At 39.0% G+C, this 27,906-nt stretch overlaps 1 protein-coding gene across 1 annotated transcript; it reads left to right on the forward strand.

The window, feature by feature from the left end:
- The first annotated feature begins 183 nt into the window (after positions 1–183).
- On the forward strand, positions 184–27,326 carry slc16a5a (solute carrier family 16 member 5a). The gene is made up of 5 exons (XM_075458288.1): positions 184–454; positions 6,574–7,056; positions 12,244–12,387; positions 13,523–14,362; positions 22,355–27,326. The coding sequence occupies exons 2-5, from the start codon at positions 6,678–6,680 to the stop codon at positions 22,627–22,629; spliced, it is 1,638 nt and encodes a 545-aa protein (XP_075314403.1). The 5' UTR covers positions 184–454; positions 6,574–6,677; the 3' UTR covers positions 22,630–27,326.
- Positions 27,327–27,906: the final 580 nt, after the last annotated feature.

Consider the following 27,906-nt stretch of genomic DNA (forward strand, 5'->3'; position numbering starts at 1 on the left):
GTGTTTACATTTATGTTTGCACATGTTTAATAAAAGGCTGCACCTATTTACTGCTTTCCCAGGTAATTTATCAGGAAATGAGGGTGGGGATCAAGACTTTTGCACAGTATTGTACTTAAGTGAAGTACTTCCAATTTCCAGTGAGGTGCAGTATCAGTTTAAAGCAGCTGCCGTGGACACACAGAACTGCTGTTACATGATCAGCTCTCTTTTCGAGAACTGTACATAGTGTCCACATTTTCAGCTCATTATTTAGAACCGCCATAGGCGTGGCTGGGCTCTTTGCCTGCGTACCAGCATCTCACCCTCCTGTCTCCGCCCACGGTGGACGCTGATGGTCCATGACGAGCAAACCGACGGACGGACGGCCGCTGTTGGTCGGGCAGTCATCGAGGAGCGACCCTGTGAGGAGCAGTCACACCGGGACCGGACCTACACTATCTGCGCAAAACAGGCGAGTGGAAACAGCTTGTGTGTTTAAAAATGGTGACAAATTCACGGAAGAGGCTGGTGGTATGGTCGCTTCCGATTTGCTGTGGAAGTGATGTTCATTGTTTATCTGTCAGCGTGGGATTTCATTGACGGGATCAGCGGAAATTAAAGGAAACGTGGCGCGTTTGGAAAAATGATCAAAAATGAGCGAATGACACTCAGTCCAGTCTGACCTTTCCGGGCTGTGGTGAGGTTTGGGCTGTGTATCCGGGTTATTTTGCGTAAAATAGTACTTAAATAGTGACGAGTTTCCACGTGTGTGTGAGTGGAAAATCGCCTGTGCTTTAATGCAAATTAAATGTGGACAGAGTAAATATTTAAGGCTCATAACGCACAGTGTGCGCTGCTTGATCCAGAGTAAGCAACCCTCCCATCCTGCCATGGGCTGTCCCATATGAAAGATCAGCAGCTTAGCTTCACCTTTATATACAATTAAAGACCATAAATCATAAATGCAGTGTATTGCCCCCCAGGAGAAATTAATAGACGTACAAGCGCGCTTGCAGCATGTGCAGAGTGCATGAAGAAAACAGGATGTCTTAAGCTGCTTTGTTGCTCATGTTTCTCAGATGAGTGAGGCCCTAGTTTCCCCCCAGTGATCCAGTTCATTCTCAATATATAGAGGGGGAAATTTAGCATTTTGGTTCACATAAACCATAAATAATCATAAATTTCAAAGCCGATAATCATTTTTAAGATGAAGATATTGGCAAATGTTTTCAATTGCTATTATACTGTATTACGGTCTGTTGAGCATTAACTTCTGAGTCACAGAGCAAACCAACCATTTCAAAACTTGAATAGCACAGAAGGGGGTTTGTTGACACTTTCTGAACAGAAATAGAAATAGACTGCACGTCTTTAACGAGCTACATTTAATTAAAAATGGTTCAAAGACAAACTATGAAAATTCAAGTGAGACATCAGTAGCTGTCGTATACAGACATTAAGCGTCTTTGTGCACCCTATCTTTCTACATGAAAATAAATACTTACCAAAATGCTCAACTTTTAATTAAAACATGTTTAGTAAGAGAGGTTTATATTTTATACACGACAGTAAAACTATCAACGGGTGAAGTAACTGATTATCTTGTTAAAGTAGCACCTGTTAGTGAGTGTAAATACAGTCGGCTCTAATATATCATCTCATATCTATCTCTAAGCACAAAGATATCAGAAGGAATCATGTGGCAATAAGAGGAGGTGGTCAGGTGTGGTTAGTCAGTCATCTTAATGTGGACATGAGGTGTGTGTCCAGGCATTCCCAAATGTTAATTTGACACAAACTGTACCATTTATCTAGCTTCACTCAGGAAATGATCCAAACATCCCATCTAAGCAATGATCCCCTGATTTCCTCTTACGTCAGAAGGTTGTCAAAAGCACCCCGACATATACTGCGGTTTTGAGGCTGATGCCCATTTGTAGAAATTCTAAAGTTGATACGCCGGTCAATGTTATTTTTATGCATAGAAACTGTGTCAGAGTTATTTTAAAAAGGGGAATATTATGAGGTCAGTGCTTATTATCTCTGAAAAAAGGCATTTCACAAACAAGAAGACACTTGATTTCACCCAAACATTTGCCTGGTCTCTGCTACATGATCTGTACGGTGCTAAGATTATTGTAGAGTCTGAGAAACTCTGCTGGAGAGTTTACTTTTTCTGCTTTTTGTTCTGGAAAAAAACTGCTTTTCATATCAACAGATATGTGCTACAACATATCTGGGATAGGCCAGAATTATTATATCAGTGAGGCTCTTTTTCTGTTAAATTCCGTTTAGTATATATATTAGTGCTCCGCTGGGTCAGTGTGATGACATCACATGACCACATGTAATGTTTTGTGGATCGTATAAGCATTGTTTTCATAATAATGTATATTTGGCAGTGAAAATACAGATATAACTCCTAAAATCAAACCACTATATCAGCCGGAATCCAATCAAATATGCTCTTAAAAAGAGAAAAAAATATAATATTGAAATATTGTTTGTCCAAGGCAATAACGCATGAGTTTTGAGTTTACGGAAACAAAAAGAATGCTTTAATATCAAATACCTGATCAAATTCGGTGTGTTTCAGGTTGTGAACTAATTTGAGCTTATTGTCTTGAGCACTGAACTTTGTATTCTGAGCAGAGAGCATGTCATTTAGTTTTGAACTTTGAATTTTGATTTGTAGATTAATTTAAAACGCTGAAATCCTGAAAATGATGTAAAAAAACTGAGTCAAAGCTGTTAAACTTTATTTTGATGTTTTATGCAGGTGTCCACTTTGGCCACAGAGGACACAGGACTTATATTCTTGGTAAAATAATCGTAGAAGATGTTGCTCGGCTCAGTAGTTGGTATATGTGGAAATAGTTTTGAGTGTCTTTGGGGTTTTCTTTTACAGGCACATTAGCACAGAGGGCCATTCATTCATTGGTTTTCACATGCTCATGTTAGTCTTGTGCTACCAGATTGTCTTCGTATTCCCGCTGGCATATTTGACCTAAGATTCGTCAGACCTCTTTTTTTGTTAATGTTGAATTGCAGGAATAAAGTCTTGTATGTCCAGTCATTTTCTGTTTTTTAAATGCTGATACGTGATGGCCTTACACAGGAAATGTGCTCGACATGCTGTAGTCTCTGGGGGTTTACGTACTGTAAAGAAGATTTGAAAGAAAATAGAGGGTTTAACTTGTGATTTTGAAGTTCTCTACACATTAAGTCAGTAATATGCACTTAATTTGATGAAATTTGAAGAAAATAAATACTTTACTTTTCTGTTTTTCTCTTAATTTATGTTTATGTTTATGCATTTGGCAGACGCTGGCAGAAATCACTGCCGTTAATCCACCTGTTTGCTAAGTGTTTTGGAAAAATACCAAATACCAAAGAACCAACCACTCAAAACAATGCTGCATCTAATTTTCTAACAAGGATGGATTTACGAGCAAAGACTTGTCAGAGCAGTCTGTTCCTGAAACAGGGTGAACTTTCTTTGATTAGTTCTGCTTGTCCCCAGCTAAAAGCTGCTCTCAGCAGCTTTGTGAAAAGCTCTTAAAAGGAAACTTGTCGTCCCATTTCAGAGGCTCCGGGAGGTGAGATTACGTCCAGTGGAACATTTGTTATCAGGAATCCAAATATCCAGAATAGACTTCTGTTAGAAAAGGGATGAAAAGGCTCGGCATCCTATGCAAGACTAAATTAAAGGGCATTTTTTAAAAAGTATTTCTATATTTATTAGCTGTGTTCAACATATCTTTTTCCCCTTAATGCCCCCCCCCCCCCGGTCAGTAGATCATAGTTTCACTGACCCCTCTTGTCTTTTACCTGACCATAGAACAGAAGACACTTTCACATTAAGATGTTAGGCCTTTAAAGACTCACTCTGACAGTTATTAACCCCTTTAAACACTCACCAGGGTTCCTGAAAATGATACATTTCAAAGTTTTTAACCACCAAACTTAGAAAAAACAAAACAACAACAAAAAAAACTTAGAGTTTCCAACTCTTCTTGCCCTCTGAGATACCTCTCAGATGGAAACTTTGGAGCTAGAAGAGCTTTAAAAAGCCTGGATGTCCACAGCTGTGGGGATTCGCTCATTCGGCCTTGCTTTTACTTTCTTCTCCACCTAGATTGTGCTAACTTCTCGTTGCTTGCTGACTTGTTTCGTCAGTTCCTTGCAGCACAGCTCCACCTCACATGTAGGCGGGGTTAGTTCCTGAAAATAATCTGCATACAATAAACAGACTGTCTCCCCTTCCTGAGGATGAGGAGGGTACTCCACTAACCCTGGCCATAGCATCGATGGCTGCTTTTTCTCACGATATACCGTGTAACCAGCGGCGTCGAACAGGGGGGAAAAGTCAGACTGATTCACAGGGTCCAGCCAACAGGGGGGGCCCCTGGGAGGGCCCCCAAGGGAAATTTTCTCCTTCTTTCGTTTTTTAAAAATTATTTTTTAAATAATGGCAATATATATTGGTAATTTATGCAAATCCAATGTTCTCTGGAAATACATCTGTTGAAATGTATATCCCAGCCTGAAAATAGGCTATAATCTATATCAGACACCCCCATTATCAGTGCGCATTGGTTTAGTCCGCCCCCTCTGGCGGACTTTTGATTGTACATGCGCAATAAATTTCCCTCACTTCATCATCAAAACGGTGTATAACTGAAAACAGTAGTGAGATATTTAACCAGGTCTTCTCTTTAACACCTGCCCTGTCCGGGGGTTCAGTCAATGAGCTTGTCAGTAGTTTTAATGCTAAAATGTTAAAGGTAGGGTAGGAGATCCTGGATTTTGAGTCCAGCGAAGCTGCATTTTGAAAATACACAGGTCAAAAGTCCCAACCCCTTTATTCAGACTTTTCCCTCGAAGCCACGCCTCTAGAGTACATGAACGCGCAATGCTTGTTCACGAGCACGAAGGTGCACGAGCGCGGTTCTGACAGCAAGCATCGATCATTGCCGTATTTAGTATATGCTAACTATACGTTTAATAATGCTAGGTGCTAGCCAAGCTGGCTCTAGTTTAGCTTCCTGCCAAGCTTCTGGACGCGTAATTCGTTCACGGAGCAGGGTACGCGCACAGGGGGGGGGAGGGGGAGGGAGGAGCAGATTGCAGTTTGATAGACAGCATCAGTATCCAATCATTGTGAACGGTCCGTTCAGTAGGATTGGATAGTGTTTTTCCTGGATTGTTCGTTCTGGAGGCCACTAAAACTTTTAATTTTATTGGTTGCAATGGGGGTGTGAAAAGTATTTCAAGCAGTATGTAAATAAATGCTCCAGATAAAGAACCTCTACCCCACCTTTAAATGTTATGGATGCTACTATTAAGGTGAAGGTTATCTCTGGAAGGAAGAAGTCTCCATGGCGAAATTCCACACTGGTGAAAAATGGGATTACCCATTTTTTTTTTTTGGGGGGGGGGTCCATGGTAGTGGTTGTTCCTGGGGCCCCAAATTTGGTGCTACGCCCCTGCGTGTAACACATAAAATATATCACCTGATAAGGTTAAAACTTGATTTTTAGTGGAAGAAGACTTTAATTTCATACAGTTTATATAGAGCAGCTATCCAATACAGAGAAAGTAGCCATTTAGAGAAGTTTGGAAATATAGTATTCATCCCCAGAAAAAGAATATTGCCTTTAAGAGCTCGGATTTGGTGGCCTCTGGATTTTCTACTTTCATTTATACTCAATCACATCCATTTGATGCTCACATTTCACTTGAAAAACATTATAGCTGACATTTGTGTTCTTAATTGGTCAACGTGAAATAATAGACTTATTCTTGGACATCATGAACAATAAAATCACAGTATGTGTGCGACCCATAACTAGTTATATATTGTTATTCTGACATGTCCTATGTTTGTGTTGTGTCTTAAGGATGAACGTGCAGCAAAACGTGCAAAGTAAAAAAGGGTAATTTATTGATTTTTATCATGAATTGAGCACATAAAGATCTTTTAAACTGTGTCATAAAATAGCCAGCTGGATTTAAATGGGTAGCTGTATGTTTATCTGTAGCAGATGCATATGGATTACTCTGTGTATCCCAATGCTACCCGGTTGCACTGTCCTATCCACGACAAAAGAAGTCCTTGTTTGTCTTTTTGTAGCCTCTTACACTCTTAGCCTCTTTTGATATTATTCTCTAATCTTTGGTCAACATTTTAAGAAAACACTGGGCCTGCTTTTCATGTATCATAGGTCATCTTCAGTCACTTAACATCAGTGAAATGACTTGTGATTGGCAGCTGCCTGATAACTGGCCAATCAGCTTGTCTGACATGCTGGTTTAGGGCCTCTGAACCATCAAAGTTTAACATTTAACTTTTTACATTTAATCCTTTGTGGGGCTGGAAAAGCTTGCTTACATATCAATCAATCAATCCATCCAATAGCTGAGACATTTCAACATGACATGGGAGTTTAGTGGTTTAGACGTCCCAGTCTGGGCTGAAATCTAACCCCTACAGCCTGATTTTACACCTCACGAAAACCACCTCTTCTTCTGTTCTAAACAGCCTGATAAATTGTTTTTTTTTTGTTTGTTTGTTTTCTGTGGTTACAGGTCTCCTTAAAGGACGCAGCAAGTTGCAGTGACATGGGCAGCAAAAGTGATTACATTCCCAGTAGAGCTAACACAGCAGCCTTGCCTGTGCTGCCAGTCAGAAAATGACTCAGAGAAATGGAATCGGGGGCTCGAGTGATGATCGTCTCGCCTCAGAGGCCTCCAAGGCTTCTGAGCTGGCCAACGGCACCGAGCACGAGGAAGTGCAGGAGCCCAATGAATGTGAGTGCGAGGAGAGGGGGCAGGGGAGTGAAAGCAGAGACCCCGGGGCTGGAACTGGAATTGGAGCTGGAGCAGTCACGGCTCCAGATGGCGGTTGGGGTTGGGCGGTGCTGGTTTCCACCATCATGGTCCTGGCTTTGACCTTGGGGTTCCCCTCCTGTGTGGGAATCTTCTACACAGACCTGCAGAATGAATTCCAAGCCTCCAACAGCGAAACGTCCTGGGTGCCCTCCATCATGACGTCAATGCTTCACGCAGGAGGTAAAGCAGAGAGACCAGGAAATGAACAGAGCCACGGTTGTCTTTTAGTTAAAGTTCAACTTTATGTTTACTCATTCCATCTTACTTGGCCTTATTAAACCCGCTTTGCTTATTTAAATGAAACTAAACTAACTGATGAACCAGAGTGCTTTAGATCTCTTTAGCAGAACTAATTACAAAACATTACTTGAATGTTTTTTTTCCTTTTATTCCCCCAGTGGGATAGTTTTAATTTGTACCTGCTGTTATCCTCCTGGGAGGCGTGAAAGCAGAGAATGAGAATTTGAGGGTGTTTTATCGGTCTTGCTGTGTTTATGTTGGTTTAGAGAAGATTATTTCTTGAGAAACTGCAGCACATTTATTTCCCACAACCCACAGTTCATGTTTACAGAGATGTGGTAACCTTAAAGTGACAAACAAACCCTCTTTCAGCACACCTTGCATGAGGCTTAAGAGCGTAATTTAATCCAGGTAAACCTTAAAGGGACACCGTGTTGCTTTGAAACGATGAAATCGCACCTTCATTCCTTACAAGATGAAATGTTGAACTCAGAAAAAATGAAGTGCACCCTTCATGAATCCATAAACTCTGGGGTTTTATTGCTACAACTGACCCAGTCGATCAGCTAATGATGCTAATAACTGATCTTAGTAAGTTAGTTTCCCAACCTCTGCACAACTTTGTGCTATCGTTACTCCAGTGTCTGAATACTTTTGTCCTAGAGCAAATATTAGATTAGTTTATTTAGAAACCTATCCAATTAAACAATTTGATCCAGACTCTGAAGCCATAAAATATAACTTCTCATAGGAATCAACCAGCTTTTCCATAACATAGCTACCGCTTCAACAGACTAATGAAGCATTTATCATATCAAATCGAATCAAATGTATTTGTATAGCACATCTCATGTACAAACAATTCAAAGTGCTTCACATAAAATAAAAGCATTGCAGCAGGGAGTGTAAGAAGCATTAAAAAATACATAAAAGAATATAAAGAGAAACAAATGAAATAATTTAAATGAATTTAAAAACAAGCAACAGTCCGGATAGATTAAAAGATAGCGTGCAGATTTCATGCATAGACACATGAGAAAAGAAATGTTTTTAACCTGGATTTAAAAATGTCTCCATTTGGTGAAAGTTTAATCTCCACTGGCAGTGTGTTCCACTTGTTTGCAGCATAACAGCTAAATGCTGCTTCTCCATGTTTAGTATTTAATGTTCCTTATCTCAGAAAAGGACTATATACCGTAGCTTTTGCTGTTAATTCTGTTTTGATAAGTTATGACCGCAGTTGTCGCAATTCAGCAAATAATTTCCCTCTCTTCACGGAAGTACGAGATGTCATATCACACCTAAAGGTTGTTAATAAGAAGTGCTTTTTGAAATGCTGAAGCTCGGTCAATTTTTAGCTTTTGCTATCATTGTTTAGAACCAGAAATTACCATATTTGAACATTTAGAGCCACCTATTGGCACAGGTGGAGTCTATTTTTACAAATATGATTTTTAAGTATGTTTTGTAAAAATAATAATTATTGAAATATTGTCGTTATCCTTACGATCAAGCTGTTTATATCCAAAGATGCTGCTCAGTGTTTGCCATTTTGCACCACTATAAAAATACAGGAGCTCAGAAGGTACAAAACAAACACTGGCTCTAAGGCTGACCTTTAATGTGTTTTTGAAGCCAGTTTTTCAGAGTTTTGATGTGGATAGGGGGTGTTCAGTTGTCTGCAATCCACAATTTGTACCTTTAGATGTGACTATAGTCAACACACGACCCCTCTAAACAGCTCTGGTGATAACAGCGACCGTGCGTTTCTTCTGACTTCTTAAAACTTGCAGTCGTAAACAGAAACCCAGACTTTATTTTCCCAGTTAAATGTTGGTCAGTAGCAGTAAAACGGTCGGTCAGTATGAACAACACAGCACTGACACATTTGCAGGAGAGTAAATAGGTCAATAACACGGGATGTTTTCCTGTGAATCCTTTTGTGTGTAGGCAGGAAATGAGATAAGAGGATGAAAAAATGTAGCTGATTTCATAAGAATTTAGACATTTAGTAGTCTTCCTTTCTTAGTCCAGGATATTATTCACTAAAAGTATATTAGTCTAGTCAGTGATGTCAGCATCCTTTTTCCTATAATGGTTAAATATTAGCTTTATGGTGGGAAAAGGTCCTTTAAAGTCAGTAAAGAGAAAGAAGGTAAACGTTAATCATGGATTGGCAAGTTTGTGTAGCAGAATGTAGATTTATGACCAGAAGTTTTATGTGCTGCTACTTTTTGCTGAGTGTAATCAGTGCAGCCAATTTCCTTGTAAGTTTCCTGATTTAAAAAATCAGTCAAAAATGCAGAAGAACCCCATGACAGCAATGTTTTTTTAGTCTCAGTCCTCATCTCAGTCCTGGGGTCTGGTCAAATCCTCTATTTTGCCCAGGAGCCGTCCTAATTGAGTGAAACGACACGGAAGTGTCTAAGCAGCTGTTCGAATTCCCCGTGTGCTAAGGAAAGGAGCTCAGATGTTTCCTTCATTTTCTCCGTTAGCATACGATACACTGGACCATCCTTGATGAGAGAAAGGAGATTATTCCGTCCCACAACTCCTTGCTGTGGAAACTTCATCCAGTCATTTTACCTGTTATTCATGTGGATGAATATGAGGACATGATGGTGTGTTTTAGCAGCCTGTGCCAACAATATATTGAACTTGTTTATCCTTTTTTTTTTCCTTTTTTTCTTTAGTGACAAACCTTAATAATAAAATAATATTCTGTATTACCTCTAATATATTATATAACTTCCATGTAACAATGTGATGGGGTTGCATTTTATGAAGTATCTAAAGCACTTTTTGTCGAATATTTATGGAGCATCTGTAGCTTTAGTGCTGCAGAACTACATGGATTACATGGATTAGCAACATTTTTTTAAAGAATATCTTGGTGACAGGTGTAGTCATGGGAGGGAAGCATCTTTCAGTTCTAAGATTTTCCGTCAAGACATGAATAAATTGTATCTGGTCCTCATCAGGTCTTAAAGTCGTGAAGTTGTCACTATCACCTCCTCTTTTATAGAGCTGCTCAGACTCACTGCAGCACCTGGCTGCTGTTTATTCTCTTTATTGAATTCTATGAAAGAAGTAAGGCTGGTTTATTCTAATGAATAATGACGCAGTGTAATAAATCATATGTTGTTGTCATCTGAGGTTGCATTTATGTCGTGTTAAGACCTGCTAAGGACCAGATTATTTTTATTATGTCATATGTAAAGCCTTAGAACTGAAGGAGGTGCATGTGCTTTATTTTTTAGATGACAATAAATTATATGATAACATCTATGAGGAAAAAAGAGGAGATGAACGTACCTCCAGTGTTTTATCTCTGATTCACTTTCTAAAACTTTTTTACTCCCAACAGCAGCCACAAAAAGTGACATGCACTATCGATTTAAATGTTTACAAGTTTTTGATCTGCGATAAAAAGGAAGCTTTCCATTCACATTGAATCCGTGGATGGTGCTCAGTAATCACTCTTTCTATCGGAGGAATCTGGTGGTCACATCAAAACAATTTGTACTGGTCGGTGCCGTCACAACGCCATATAACCTAAATTCCTCTCCTTCTACATTCCTTCCTGCATTTCCTGATGGGTTCCGTCTTTATTGAGCTGCCAGGTTTGAGTTGAAGAATCTTTTCAGAGAACAGCAAGTAACCATTAGGTGACCATTAGATTGTGAAGTTTTACCGGAGTCAAATTCCTTGTTTGTTTAGTCAAACCTGGCCAATAAAGCCGATTCTCATTCTGATTCTGACCTGAAAGTAAAGTATAAACATGTAACTTAGAGCTCATGTTTTTGCTTCCTTTGGCTTTTGCATGCAAATCTCTGTTACTTTCCATGTATGTTTTGTCTTTAACAAAGTTCAGTGTCAGAATACAAAAAAAAAAAGAGAAAAGAAATTGCTTTGTTTTTCTGTTGTTTCTACTTAACGATTGTGCAGAGCAGGTTGTACTGTTCTGCTTCTTCTTTCTTGAGGTTCTGGTTGCAAGTGATGTGTGATATTCTCCCTGTTCCTGAAAATAAATACTCTCTACTATAAGTGGCAACATGATAGTGCAACACCTGGGTTTCAGCTGCAGTGCAAAACAGTGTCTTCCCTTTATTCTGACCGGGTGGTTTCTATAACAAAAGCTCTGCAAATGGAAAAAATCCCTGAGGCCTCTGAAATAAATCCTGTTTGTGTTTCAAAGCATTTAAAAGCAGAACCAGAGCATTACAATGACATTAAAAGCCAGTTTTAGACTGTATGGGCCTGAATTATTACAGAAAGGCAGAAAACACTTGAAAGAATAATTCCAAACTAATCCTTTAATTCTATTTCTGTCTAACCAAACTAGAAGTGAGTACCAGGACGGGAGTATTTGCAGATCTGGTGGATTTTGGGGACAAGAATGCTTTGATCTTTTAGATTATTCAGAGCAGAAAGAAATGAGGCAAAAACTTCAGGTTTATCTTCATTAATCTGCATGAAGTAGTCACCTCCTTTCCGTTTCATCAGCTGAAGAATCGACTTCTTGCCATTAAAACTGTAACATTTCATGACCCTAAAGCTAAAGTGTCAGCATGACCTTAAACAATTAAAGATTTGTATTAACTGTAATGTTTTCAAGCACCCTGACACTCGTGTTTGACTCAGTTAAGGTCTAATTATTAACCACATTGATACCTTCCTTCCCTGTTGCCCCACAACAAAGTCAGACCGAGTTAAATTTAACCCCCCCCCCCCCCCTCAGTGACATTCACAGAGACTTCCTCCTCACTCACAGGTTATTTATGAGTACCAGTTGACCAATATGACAAGCTATAAACGTTAAGTTTGCTCAGCCCAGTAAATGGGCATGGTTTCGTAACAAAATCCTGTTAAACTGTAAGTTGCACACATCAAAAGCAGCTGAATGAAAGGTGTGCTGTGTGCATACATGGGTGCGAAACACAAATCACAGAGCAAACATCCTTTAAATCTGCTGTCCGTTTGAAAGGTCGTTCAGCCGTTACAGATTACAGCTGAGCAAGTTATGTGAAACAGGACTAAGAAAACAGCCTCTCCTCTGCTTCGTAAGCCTCAACTCACTTCTGCTCTGGTATGCATCAACCTAAGAGCATTAAATCTGTTCCACAGGTCCCCTTTGTAGCGTGCTGGTGGAGAAGTTTGGCTGCCGAGCGACGGTCATGTTTGGCGGAGTCCTGAGCGGGGTTGGAATGACTGCCAGCTCGTTCACCCGCTCCATCACCGAGCTTTACATCACGGCCGGGGTCGTTACAGGTCGGCAAACACACGGTGGATTTATCCTCACAGCTGACACCTGATGGCCATGGCAACACACAGATGTCCATTACTAGCAGATGCAGTCAGAAACCAGCTAGGAAATCATTTTTCAGATAACTGTAAATTCAAAGTAGCTTTTTATTGCATTTTTTTCCACTGAAGCTGCCCCAAAAAAAATCACTTAATGCAGCTTTAAACATGAAAGTCCCCATGAAATCACATTCAAAGCTTAAGTCCTGTAATGCATACCATATCTCCTATCCACCAGCAAAGGAAAAAGTCATTTTTAAAAATTTATTTAAAAGTATTTTAGGGTTTATTAGGGTCTTGAAAAGCAATGAAAAGTCCTCACGACTCATCATGCACTAAGCGGCGTTTATTAGTTCTACAAGAGGTTGCGTTCAATGAATCGCCTTCTTGAATTTCAGATATCAGTATAGCTGATGTGGATCGGTGTGCAGGGTCTGATCACACAAGTGGAGCTGACCGATGAGAGCAAACTAGGCCTTTCAGGAGGGGGTCTCCTCACGAGCTTGTGTTTTCATATGATAACAGCACTCTGTTTGCCATCTCATTGGATCTGTAACTACAAAAAAATGTAACTTTAAGGTCCAAGTGCACCTATTTTCACATTTTCTATATGTTGAAATGAAACAAAAGTTCTCAAAAGTGTTTCCTTGGCCACGAAATTGGTATATGACCCCGAATAAAAAAAGTTGAAAACATTTGATTTGATTTAATTCTATGAAGACTGTAAATTCTTTCCCAAATTAGTTTATCTGCCTTGGAGGTTTGTTAAAATCTTATGCGATGGACTGACTTTTCTGTATTGCTGTGGTTCCAGAAAACTGATTTTTTTTTTTAGACCAAGATTTAAAATATAGTGTTTTTTCAAAGCTTTTTCCTCTTTATAAAGATACTTATCAGTAATTTTGAACCCTTAAAGGATGGTAACAGGTAGTTGACAGGACGAGGGGGTAGAGAGCAACAGTCACATGCAGCAAAAAGGTCTGAGTTGAAGACCAAATGTCAGCGGTAAGCAGAAAGCCTTAGGTGCATATTTCTTTAATCTTTGTAGACCATCTCTGCTTTCTCTGGAGGTGAAAGTGACTGTGTTCTCGCATTGTTACAGGACTTGGTTTCTGCTTCAGCTTCCAACCAGCTGTGACCATTATGGGACACTACTTTGTGCGCCGTCGTGCGTTTGCCAACGCCATGTCCTCCACGGGTACAGCGCTGGGACTGTGCACCCTGCCTTTCCTGGGAAACTACCTCCACACAGAGCTGGGCTGGAGGGGAAGCTTTCTTGTTCTGGGGGCCGTGCTGCTGAACAGCTGCGTGTGTGGAGCTGTGATGAGGCCTCTTCAGCCCAACAAGCATCGCGGGCAGCCGCTGATGAACCACGGACCTCCTCCTCCAGACCAGAAGAGTGAGAAGAAGAAAAAAGGGATGATGAGGACTATAGGGAACTGCCTGTTGGCCTGCCTGAGAAAACACATGGCGTTCGATCAGTTCTGCAACAACCCGCGTTACTGTGTCTATGCCATTGGCATCACCTGGATGATGCTCGGGTTTGTGGTGCCCTTGGTGTATCTGGTTCCCTACGCCACAGCATACAACATGGATCAGAGCCGGGCCGCGCTGCTGCTCTCCATCCTGGGGATCGTCAACATTGTGGTGCGGCCACCGTTTGGCATCATCTTCAACATGCCCTGGTTTAAAGGGCGACATATTTATGTGTTTGCCTCAGCTTTGCTGGTCAATGGGCTCAGTAATGGAATCTGCTGCTTCGGGCCCAGCTTCAATGTACTGCTGACTTATGTAATCATGTACGGGCTTTCAATGAGCGTGGTGGGGTCCCTGATGTTTACTGTCCTCATGGATATTGTGGAGATGAACCGCTTTCCCTCCGCTCTGGGTCTGCTGGCTGTGATGGAGAGCATCACCCTGCTGATTGGACCTCCACTGGCAGGTAATGTGCACAAAGGGAGATTTAGAGGACAGATAAAATGGCAGTTTCATGCACAGTCACTCTGTTAACAGAACATGTAGATGGAGTTTCTTTCAGCAAACAGTTTTGCAGATTTACAGATATCGTTTTATGTAGAAAATTCATAGGACCAGATCAGCATAAACGGGTAGAACCAGCTAACCAGACTAGACCAGATGCTCAGTAACTCACTAAAGGTTCATTATGTACCAGAAGATCTGAGATTAAACTGTTTAAAATTTTATAAAAAAAAAAAACAACAGCAATTTAAAATGAATTATGTGATGGAAGGAAGTCGGTGTAGAGACCCAAGATGGAGTGATATGATTCACTTTTCTGGTCTTGGTGAGCAGCAGCGTTCTGATCCATCGTTTAGGCAGAGCAGTAAATACACTGTTACAGTAATCAAGTCTACTGAGGATAATGCATGGAGCAGCTTTTCTAAATCACTCTGACACATTAGTCCGTTAATCCTTGAAATATTCTTCAGGTCCATAATCCATAATAGTCCATAATGACACACAGATTTCTGGCTTGGTTTGTAGTTTTTAACATTACAGATTGAAGTTGAGTTTAGATTTTTAACCGTTCTTATTTGTCCACAAATAGTTTTGTCTTTGTTTAACTAAAGAAAGGAGAAAAGAAAATCTGTGTCACCGGTACTTGGATAGATAAGCTTGCATTTTTTAAGGTGAACTTTGGAACACGTTTTGCTTCTTTTTGTCATTCCTTCTGCTTTTTACTTTCTACGCCTAAAGAATTTCCTCCTTGAAACACTTTAACCCTCAGGAGTCTTTGCAGGCATCACAAATCACGCAGAGAAATAATTCTTTCATGCCTTTACATTGTTTTTTTGTGTAAAAGACGTCTGTGGTGTATATGGTGGGTTTTGAGATTTAAGCCTGGTTTATAGTCGGTAACGCAAGACGCAACGCAAGACGCAACGCAAGCCCTTGCGCGGTTGCAAGCCCCCCCTTGCGTGCTTGCATGTGTCACCTCAATTTTCTAAACTTTACGCAAGACGCAAGCGCAAGCCACTGGCTGTGTTCGAAACCGCCAACTACTTGAAAACGGCATACTCGATCTGACAGTATGCAGAGCGTTTACACACAGTGCACTTCACTCCTGCCCGAGCCGAAATCGGCCGGCCTGAAAAGCTGATTTCCCTTAAGCTATAAACTCTGTAAATATATAACTTTAGCAACATTTGAAACATTTTCAGGCGAGAAAGTAGTCGTTTAGACCCCCAAAGTGTTGAAAATCTGACAAAATACCGGCTATTTACAATAAGAAGAAGCATGAATCCACTCGAAGAGATCCTGGCGGTGAATTTCCTTTAATCATAGTAGGCTTGTCATTGAAAAAACCCGCTACTCCACCTACTGTCCTGGCGGTGAATCGCCACGCAGCACACGCAACCGCCGACAAAGCAAAATGAAGTATAAACGTCTCGAGCCATTAACATACGCGCAAGACGCAAGCGCAAGGGCAGTTAAAAGAAGTATAACTTTACCGAGCTTATGATCGGTCCGCAAAGGCAGCATGCACCGCAGTCTCTGACTTTTATATTACAGACTCCGGAGGGTTAAGTGCAAAATATGAAATCCACAGCCTTCTTTTTCTGTAACAATACAGCTGAAACTCTCAGACTGACGCTAAAACGAGACTTCAGAGCTGTCTAGAAGCCAGAATATGTGGGTATTTTCAGAACCAGCATCCCTCTTTGTGTTGCTGAACTTCTGCTGCAGATTCATCTGGACAGACACAAAAGAAACAAATGGGAGTTTGGCACTAAAAGCTCCATAATTGCAAAGAACAAGAACAAATAGAGAAATATACAGATGAAACATATACAGCTTATCATCCTCAAGATTGATATTCCTTTTTCAGCCTGAGGAAATTGACCACCTTTTAAAGTAAAGCATGCAGTGAGTCTGTGGTCCATCCTAGAGCTTTACAGGTCTATCAGCTAATTTATATGAATGATATAAATATTTCAGAACAAACTAACTGAAAACTTACATATTAGTTCAGATTCTATTACTTTTAATGGATAGTAGACTTCAGTAACTTGTATATTACCATAAACCCAACAAACTGTAGCTGTCTGTGCAGCTCCTGTCTGTAGTTTTATTCTTGTGTGCCTGCTTCATCACATTTGTGAAGATTTCCCATTTTGTAGTGTTTTATAAAGTTTCTCTGAGCTTCGATCAGTACAGTTTATTTCCTACAGTTTTTCCGCCCTGAGCCATAAATGGCAAAAACACACAGTTCATCTATGATTGCATGTCCTGGTGTGCACGTCTGCACTTGTGGGTTATGTGATTGGCAACATGCTGCGAAGGCAGCTGTTTCTGCAAATGTCAGCATGTTTTTTCTGTAAATCTGGATGGTTACGTGGTGGACAAAGGAAATGAGTGTGTGGAGCAGTGACTACCAGCAGAGAGGTGAAAAGGCAGAGGCTCTGCCTCTGGGCTCAGATGACAGTTATGCTGTGCATGTTTATCTGGCAGCTCCTTAAGGCGAGCAGTGATATAACCACAGTGACGGGGCACAACAGGATCAGTTCACACACGCAGAACATCTGACCTATCTGGTAGTCGTCAATAAGAGGAAAATGATTAGCTCAGTTTATGGTTTCTTTTCGGAAGTAAACAGCCTATTTTTCTAGGAAGCTGTCATAGAAAAGATGGATGTTTTGTTTTGCTGGTAAGAACTACTGTAGATATTTCATGGGAAATGGAGGAGAACACTTTCCACTATACCTTAAATTTAATGTTCCCCTTTTTGGGCACTTAAGACGGTCAATAATGGTCCCCAGACACTTTGACTGGTGGTCCCCTAAAACAAAGACATGTTGTATTGTTATTATTACCCCCTTTAGGTGTGATAAATTCCCAAGATTATGATTTATACAAGGAAACAAATAATCACAGCTGCGGTTACAGCTCGACTTGGTAAGTTAACTACCCTCCTTCGCCCCAGTATATATACATTGGGAGGGGAATCAATTTATTGACCATTTTGTCAGATGAGGCTGCGGTTATAAATTCAGGATTTTATTAGAGCAGAGCGACAGCCTGGAAATGCTTTAAGCAACAGGGTCTTACTGTTTATGTAAATGTAAAAGTACTTTATTTATACAGCCCTCTACAGACAATCCTTACAGTGTACCAAAGTGCTTTACAGCAGGTAATAAATAAAGAGAATAAAAGAACAGTGAAAGCAATAAAATACAACAAAATCAAATAAGATAAAATAAGATAAAAGTATCGTCATACTACTGGGTATTAAAAGCAATCCTAAATAAGTAGGTTTTTAGCCTAGAGGCCCAGGTCAGAAATAAGACGCAGCTGGACGGGGGGCTTATTCCAGAGCCTGGGGGCAGCTTTGGGAAAAGGCTCGGTCACCCCAGGGTTTGTATTCTGACCTGGGCACTTCCAGCAGAAACTGATCTGTTGACCTCAGAGCTCTACCAGGATGGCGGACTGTTAAAAGCTCAGATAAATACGATGGGGCGAGGCCGTTAAGAGCTTTAAAAACCAACATTAAAAGTTTAAAATCAATTCTATAAAGCCTTTTAAAACCATTTTTTAATGGTCTGATTTTCAGTCACAGTTTCAGACGCATTTAGTTGTCTGAGAAAAGAACAGATCATTAACAGATCATTGGTTAAATAATGCTGCTTCACTGCTTGTTTTTTAAAAAAAATCATTTTTATTTGTTCCGTTTTCTTGTTTGTTTTTCATCTCTTTGTCTGATGTTAGCCTTGTTTTTTGGAATTCCATCATTTCTGCTCCTTAGTTAGCTTAGTTGTTTCCTTTTTAGTTAATTACTCTAAGCTTTACTTTCTGCCTTGTTTCCCACCAGAGGGGTGTACCAAGCAGTGAGATGAATGGCATTTGTTGAGCCTCAATTCGGAGTTTTCAAGGTCACAAAGGTGGCTCTCTTTTAATCTGGGTAGATTACCTTAGTTTCAATTTAGACTAATTTAATTTAAACTCATAACGTGCTCTGGAGGAGTTAATGTTCAGGATCTTTTAATAAATTGTGTGTGAAAAGCACCATCTTTCCCAGACAGCAAAAATCTGAGTGAAACAGTTTGTAAATGGCATCATGTTGATTGTCAAAAACTGAGTGAATATCAGTCATTAAAACCACGATCTTTCAAGTCAGTCAGTGAAAATAGGCATTCATCAAATTTAATCATAATGCAGTGACATCTTTTTAGCATGTGGAATTAAAAACGATGAATAATTCCCAACTATGGGAATACATTACATGTGAAACCAGCTCAGTGCTACCATTCCAGTTACAGTAAGACTCTTTGCAGGCTGTGTGTCATGTTACCATGGGAACCGTACAGTCTGTTGATGAGTCAGTGTGGGTTGTAGGTGTTTTATATAATTCATTAGTCTTAGTCTGTAAGTCTATATAAGATATACAGTCAATTAAATTTGAGATTGAGGAGGCTTTATTACAGAGGAAAACCCACTTCTACAGTATTTAGTTAAAAGTTTGAGATATTTACGTGCAGCAACTTTACATAACCAACATTTTTTTTTTTTTTTATTGCAGCCTCTTCTTGTCTTTTGTCTTGATTGCAACAACATTGCAGCTTTTTTTTTTTTAAATGCCCTTCTTTTGTAAGAGCACACACAGCGCCTGAAGAGAGAAGCCTGAGGTTACAAAGAAAGATCAGAATCACCTGAATCATACTGCCTGTCTTTGTTGATGCATGTTTTAGGTTTTATTGAGTCGGGCGACACAAAGAACGTCAGGCTGTGTGGTAAACTTTGTGTTTACCACTCAGGTATTTGTTGATTGTCATCACATGTTGTTTAGTATTTTCCTTCCCTCGGTTTACTTTGTTCTCTGCAAGATCCTCGTTTTTGTCACCCATTCTGTCCTTTTTAGATGTTCTTGTCTTTATTTCCAGCTCTTCTCCTCTTCTATCTCCCATTTAGTTTTCTGGATTTTCTGCTATAAGACTCCCTGTCTGTGCTGTGGCACCTTGAAATTCCCTCTTACTTCAGACATGAATTTACATGCAGTAAAATGAGCAGGATTTCATGGTCAGATTTATCTGAAGGAGGATCCGAATGCAGACACGCAGGAGACAGATGCTTATCAAAATACTTGGAAGGGTGGGAAATTAAAGATGGCTGAAAGATTTATAAGATGACAAATAACACATAAAACCGACCAATGTGTACATGTATACACAGGTTGATGATGCGTGGAAAGAGCTGAGGAGCAATCGGCATAAACAGGACACAGAAATAAGCTCATATGTGTACATATGAGCTGAAAAAAAGAATGAAAAAAAGATTATTCATGACACATCCACACAGAATCAAACGGGTGTCTAAAATGAAATTGAAAGGGAGTAGTTCTCGTAAAATATATTGCTCTTATATACTAATAAAAACTCTGAAAGCATTTAATAAAACTGATTAATAACCATAATAATGTTTTATAAGATAAAAGAAGCCAACATCAACAGTATTGCACAAGACAAATGGAACTGCAGCACGATGCAAACCTGCTTTGTGATGTTGATTATATTGTTTGTTATTTCAGGCCAGAGTTTAATTTGATGATGGGTTTGAGATTGTAACAACTTTTTAATCATGTAGTGGGTGCTTTGATGGACCATCTTTGCTTGTGACGGTGGTGTGAAGCAACGCTGATAACGAAAACCCACTGAAAGGGAAACAAGACTTTTTGAAATTAAACCGGAAAGAAACTAAGACGCATGAGATGAAAGATCAAAAACCAGAAGACAACGTCCGCACTAAAGAAAAAAACAAAACCACAGACCATGAGAGGAAGTTACGTGAATATTTAAAACCAGTTGGTTTTCTCAAACTTGCTGTAGATGTACATAATAAACTATTTTCTCTGAAATTCAATTCAATTCAATTCAATTCATCGGTCATTTAGAATGTAACTGTGAATCAATATTATTTAACTGATGATCAGTTTATTTTGAACCTGATCCCATTAAGTCAAAATGGTTTGATAATCTGATCATGAACTGGCATTAATTTATGCCTCCAGTGTTATGTCATTAATCAATAATTACAATAATACATACATACAGCTCTTTTCTTAACATTTATCACAAAGTAGCACATGCAGGAGATGAAAATATTCAAATAAAAACAAAAACAACTCAACTCTGCAACGATACATGATGTGAAATAGTGGGGCAGTATTCCAATCAGCCAATAAGAGTCGGGTAGAATCAGGTAAGGGTCTCAAAGAAAAATATGTTTTAAGAAGAAGTTTAATAAGAGGAATAAGAGGTCGCTTACTGCTGACCCAGCTTCTTCGGGCACCTTGTTGCATAGATTGCATGCTCCATCACCAGCTGAGACTCTGCCTGAGGATCTCTGTCTACACACAGCCTCATATGAAGGTGAGAGGTCACACATGGCTTTAAGATATCTACAGCTGTTCTAAAGTGCACTGGAAGCCAATGCAAACAGGTTTAAACAGGCCTGCTCGCTTCTCTTGGTTCCTGCTTAATCTGCTGAGTTCTTTAGAATCTGGAGCTGAATTTGGTGTTGCAATAGTGAAGGAGAGAAAAGCATGTAATTTGGTTTGTTTGTCTTTCTGTGATAGGGGGGTGTTTTAGAAACACTTCCTTGCTGATAAAAGCATGACTGCACATGTTTTGTGATGTGCTGCTCCAGACTTCAGGCTTACGTCAAACCAAACACTGCAGTTCTTTCAGACGTCAAATTTTGTTTTAGCCATTTGCTGGCAACAAATTAGAATTATCTGAGGTTTAGTTTTGGAAAATTTCTGCACAACAAGTGTTTAACATCTTGAAGTGAACTCGTATTAGGATGTGAGGCTCTAATTGGTAAATATAGCTGTATGTTATCAGCAGAACAGTAATAAGAAACTGACCTCTGAGGGCCACCATATTTTACAGAAGAGAAGCTAGACCTGTGGTTATTGACCAAACTCAACATTTTTTCATTTGATAAGGTGGATGAAAGCTGTTATTATGCTGTACCTCCCCAGTGCATGTAAGAGGATGTTGTGATCGACTGTGTCAAGAGCAGCGCCATGGTCCAAAAGAAAAAGACACAGAAATAAGCGTTTTACTCTTCTGTAAAAAAAAAAAAAGAAGAAAACAATTGTGGAAATATACATAGAAATATCTAGATAAATATTAAAATAAATGTTAATGTAAATAAAAGACAAATACCTTAAAAAATAAATATACAAAATATTATATAAATGTGAAAAAATATAAAGACAAATGACTAGAAGAATAGATAAATGTGGAAATATAAATATAAATAGCTAAAACAATTATGAATGTGGAAATTTAAAGACAAATAACTAAAAGAATAAATTAATATGGAAATTTAAAGATGAATACCTAAAAGAATGAATAAATATTGCTGAAAAAAATTAAAAAGTGATGAGCAGAAAGTTTAAAAAATTAAACTGAGGATAAAAAAATTGGAGGCAAATTAAACTAAATTACATCTTTTTTTAATTCATGAAAATTAAATAAAAAGAAAGATTTATAGTAATTTACATGCATGTAATAGAAGATTTTTGAAAATAAAAAGATAATAAATACAAACATGGATAAAGGTTAAAATGAACTAAAATGCTTTTAACTGAAATTTCATATTTTCCAAATGTATCTCGTATATTTCATTTATTGGTCTTTACATTTTCTCATTTATTTTCTTATTGTTTTACAGATTTACTCTTTTTTGTGGCATATTCCTGTCATGGCACACTGAGTATCAGAAATGAACCTCACTGAAAATAAATGGGTCATTTTCATAAATATAAAGTTTTAGTTTCTAAATGTCATAGATTTATTTTTGATCAATTAAAAGGAATTAAGGTACTGGAACTGTTCCAGTTAAAGCCATTAGTACCATCATCCCGTCCAGGAGTGCTAAAAAAATGCTCATTTTTGTTTTTCTCTGACAGGAATCCTGGTGGACAGGACAGGACAGTATTTCTTCGTCTATTTTGCCTGCAGCGCCGTTGTTGCCTCATCCGCCGTGTTCCTCATAGTTGCATTCTACTGGCTGGATAAAAAGGAGAGCAAGGCGTCAAAGCAGGGTCAGCACGACCCGGTGAGGCCCGACCCGGTGAGGCCCGTGGTGGATGTCTCTCCTGGCTGCCAGTACAGCAGCGTGCCCACAGAGGGAGACAAAGACAAGGCCTCGCGCAACGGGGCAGAGTACATCACCAGCGTCTGAACCTGCTCACGCCGCGGGTCACCGTTAACAAACGTCACACCCGGGGTCGGAAAGATTTAAAAAATGATTCGTAATATTTGGGGCAGCTTGCTTGGCAAACAGTTTGCGCTGTTTGTCTAAAGTTACATACCAAAATTAACAGATGTGCTCTTACAAAAAAACGATGTGATTGTACTGTTTATTACAAAATGCTGCTGATCTTATTTACATGATCACACAATCTGTCGCATATGAGGTTTAGTATCTATTTAATCAAGCCAAGATGTTTGTGAAATTACTCCAAAAGATTTCTAGATGTTTGCTGGAACAGTGTTTCATTGGTGCGTTTGATTATGATGAGTAGGTGCAGTGACCTCGCTCATTAAAAAGTTAAACTATAAAGCTTTATTTTATATTTGTCTAACAAACATCTAAAAACCAAAATGAACAGAGTGTTGATATAAAGCATCACAGTGCCCATGAGCTGTGGACTCCACTGTTAAAGTAAGTACATCCCATGAAAAATGTTGGCTTTTTTTTTTTTTCCTTTTTTGGACAAACTAACAGTTTGATTCCCCTTAAAACAGTGCCTATAGATAAAATTGGTATACAGAAATTACAAGGAAAAGTAAGAATGGAAGTACACAGGATTGTCCCCTTTGTCTATCAGTCTCACTGAAATATTCTAACACTCTTCCATGCTAAATTCCATCAAATGCAAGATGTTTGAAGGTTTCCTTGCATGTAATGCTGGTTTGAAATCCCCATGTAGCATTTTTGTGAGATTCAGTCGTCCCACAAACATCTATTTCTTCTCTGATGATCCAGTTCTCTGTGGATCTGTTACTCCGCTTTGGGTCATTATCAATTCAAACTTCGAGTTCAACTCCAACTTTTGCAGAGGAAGCCACTTGTTATCCTGAAGCACTTTGACATTCATGCTCGTACATATCGATGACTGACAGCTGCCCAGTTTCTAAGGCAGCAAGGCAACCCCAAACCATAACACTTCCACCACCATGCTTTACAGCTGGTGTAAAGGTATTCTCCACACTGTGGCCAGACAATCCTTACTTTGATTTATCTTTCCAGAACAGATTATTCCAATAGACCTGGTCTTTGCATCTTTGTGCTGATTGGCAATATTTAGTTTGGCTCCATTGTTTCCTTATTGTTTCACTGTTCCTGCAGTGTACAGTGTAAACATTGCGCTGCACATGGCGCCTCGATTGTTTTCGTCTGGTTCTGATCTTAGACACAAGTGTTTTATCTCATTCATCAGACTGACATTTTGATTATGCAGCAGCTCTACATCCTATCAACATGTGGAAGCTCTTACAAAGACTGAAGAAACACTATTAATGAATCAATCAAACCTTCTTTGACATTCAGAATATGTCAGAAGGGACTGACACAATGCGAAGGACAGACAAACACTTAAATCAATCCAAAAGTACAAAACTATGGTTGTTTTTTTGTTTTGTTTTTAAATTAAAAAAGTATGTTAATCTCTGGGAAATAAAGTGCAAAAGATAATCTGATTCTTAAAATGTAAAGAAGATTAATTTAAGGCTAACGATGGATTATGAAAAGAAAAATAAACACAAAAAAAAACTAATTTAGAAGAATTATTTCAATTATGCTGAAATTCAATATAAATATATTGTTAAAGAGCAAATATGTATTTTAAATATGCAGTATAAAATACAATTTAAGAGTTGTTATTTATGGAAATTGACTTCCACGTGCCTGTACGTGTGTGGTATCGTGGACCCTCAAAAGTGGGAACTTGTGAGTTTGTGATGTTTTCTTTAAGGTGTATTTTCACTGCTCATAAAAACAGTTTAAAGGAAACCCTGGAAAGACCTCAAAAAGCACAGAACTTACAATCAAATGAAGAGGTTTTTTTTAGCAGAACTTCTTGTCATAGCAGTTCATTCTGGATTTAAACCAGGAAGGTTAACAATCCGCTCATGTCATTGAATCAACCCTTATAAGAGCGGTGAGCTGTAATGTGCATATTGCCAGCTTTTATTTGGCCATTTTTGTAAAAGAGTCAGCATACACGTACGTGACAGGTGTACAATTTTCAGCACTGAATTGTGACACTACTTTATTTGGACTTGTAGACAAATGTTGCTGTTGCACTTTTTGTGATGAATCTGGGCTCCGTCAACAGGGCTGGGGTTCTCTGAATAGAAGAAACAGAAAAGCACACATTTCTTTTTATTTCAAAGGCATATATTTTGTAAGTGGGGTTGTGTGAAGTACTCGTAGAAGATCAGAGCGCTCTCAGTTTGGAGAATCGAGCTAAGCTAAAAGCTGCTCAGAACAGAACCAACAAAAGAGCGACTTTTTCACTAAGTCAAGCCTAAAAAAAATTTGATCAGACAGTTGTTTGCTTGGTCACCACATTTTCTCAACAGCTGAACATCTGTGTGGCAACACAGTCTGCGTTGCAACATGTGGCAGCCTGGGCCGAGTTACCATGCAGAAGTGACACAATTTATAGCATTCGATTGAGCAACTGAGCATTTTGAGGTTTGAGTTGTATGAGATGTTGCAAATTTTGCTCTTATCGTGACTTTCTTCTATGTAGTTTTAAGCTTGATCTCGCCCAATCAGTAATCGTGATTCTCCAAACTGAAAGCGCTCTGACTGTTGTCCACTGCAGGTAAGATGTGGAGGGTTTCTCAAAGTCGAGGATGCTTCCCCGGTAGGACGGGTTCTTCTATGTTAAGACAAGAAAAGAATCCTTCCTTGCATTCGAAAAACATGTAAGGGAACAGTCCTTACGAGTGAGCAAACTTACACACACACAACAGTTGGAAAATGCCTTTTCATCAGCTCATGTCTGTGAGCTGGCAGCCTCAAAGCTGTTTTTCTTGTCAAATTTAAACTTTGTTGTCTTTTAATGGAACACATTACAATTCTAGAAACTGCATACGGTCAACAAATATGTGAAAACAACCAGATCTGTCTAATGTCTGCAGCATCTCCACCATTTTGGATTGTTGGTGTGTTTTGAGAAAATTGAGCATAGACGGAAGCATCCTTGAAATTTCACAGAATAAAGGGACTAGAACAGTCCTTCTGCTATATTAGATGATGTAGAAACGGCAGCCATTAAGGACCCTTCCACGACTTTGGCACGCACCGACTGAACAATCATAAATACTTCATAAAACTCCACTGAAAAACAAAAAGAAACTGAAATATCCCTGTAAGAATAGTCAATTGAGACACCATGCTCATATCATCTTGGAATTATAAGTTATTGTGGCGTTCTTTTTTTTTTCATGTACTGTATATTTATTTCTCCAGGTTGGAGATCAGAAAATTCAAGTTGTTTTATTTCTCAGCCTGCCCATAAAACTCCAATTAGTGGATAATTTGTTACTTGGAGCGCAAAGTCCCAGACATAAAACAGCGCAGCTGTGTTGGATTACAGCAACGCTGCAGTGACCTAAATGAAAACATGTCAGAACTGTTCCCTCACACAGTGATCAGGATTAGATCGTTATCGCTCTCCGGTTTCATGTAAATGTTGGGTGCGCTCCTCAGCACAGCAGCAGTAAAGTACAGGCTATTTATCCTCTGTGTGTGTGTGTCTGATAACACACGCACACACACACATATCTTGGACTTATAATGCATGACATCCCAGTGATGAAATGCAGCTGCTGCGATCAGGTTTGACTTATTTAAAATCAAACTACCATCAACCATTGGACCTTCCTGCCCTTTGGTTCGAACTGGAGACGTAGAGCCTGCCTCACTATTACAAAGTTCATCAACAAATTAAGGCTCAGTTATTGCCTAAAACCTCTTGCCATTTCTATTGAGTGTTACTTTAATAAGAGAATAGTTGATCTGTTTGGGACTATTTTCAGCTGCAGATGAATACGTTTGAATAGGAGTGCGTCACTCATTGAACTTTGAAGACAAAACACTCAATTAGGTGAATTTATCGTTGGTTTTGGTCTTTTTGTGATATTTGTTCACTGTAAGAACAATATACCAAATTAGCAGCCTTATCATTTAGTTTATTAGCATCTTAGAAATAGTTTCTGATGAGTCTGACCACGGTGTGAAAAAGGACGGGCTGTTGTTGATGACTGATTTCAGTATTAGTTGCTTTGCATCACTTAAAGTGACTGAATCTTGTGTCATTCACCGTCATATATAGAAAATGAAAATGTATAATAACAGCAAAATGTTCATGTTTTTTTCTTCCCATTAGTCATTGCTTTCTGGAAAAGTGCCTTTTCACATAGCTGGTGTATTTTGTAAAGATGAATCACAGCCACGGTGCAGTTTCACTCTCTTTCGGGATCACAGATGATTTGTGTGTAGTTTCAACAGAGGTCTGAATCCCTCACTGTGATGACTGAGGACTCAGCAGCTCATATGATCAAAGTTTTGACCCTGAAACTGAATTCATCTCCAATCACTGCTTATAAAGAATTAACACTGAGACGATCACATCTCTTGTGCAAGTTTGAGCAATGCCGTTGAAATAGCTGCAAGTGACTGAAAATTAAAACACACTTTTCAGGTATCGAGTGTGTTGCGTCACAGAAAAGTTTAGAGAAGGAGATTTATTTGTACTTTTTAGAGGCTTGTCTTGCTGTTGGCCAAATTATATCTTTATTATAAATTCTGTATTTATACATTATGATTGGGGGGGGGGGGGAATAAATGTTTGAATTTCAAAATAGCCTTTTGTGAACTTTCTTAGTGTGTCTGTGTAAACTCAAAGCATTAAGCATCACTAATAGTGACACTGACTCTCTTATACTGATAACAAATACTGTGACTCTCCTTTTAAAACTTCAATAGAACATTCATTTGAGTTTTATATAAAATCTATAAATGAGCAGCACTTGTTTCAGCATGTTTTCATTACATTTGGTACCAGGACGTTTGGTCCGCCCAAAAGCTCTTAGCAAATCCCTGATTAGTTGGTGTAAAAAGCCAAAATCTGTTTATAGAAGCAAAATGGACACAGATACTAACTTTTTTGCGAAGTAAAAGTGATTAAAAAAACTCCTGGAATCTAGATCAATAATGATATGTAGGCACTGGGAGATATCATGACTAATAACGTCATGGGTCTGAGGTTGAAGTCTATAAGAAGTCCCTCAATTTTGGTTATTAAGAGTCACAAAACTACAAGGCCAGAATGAACTATCACTGGCTCTATAGATTAAAGACATTTGAGTGCTTTGACTCACTGTTTCACCATCAGAAAGCCTTCACCAGCCCAAAGGGAGATATGAAAAACTTCAGCATAAA

The sequence above is a fragment of the Odontesthes bonariensis genome, chromosome 23, assembly GCF_027942865.1.
Source record: "Odontesthes bonariensis isolate fOdoBon6 chromosome 23, fOdoBon6.hap1, whole genome shotgun sequence".
Classification (NCBI taxonomy): Eukaryota; Metazoa; Chordata; class Actinopteri; order Atheriniformes; family Atherinopsidae; genus Odontesthes; species Odontesthes bonariensis.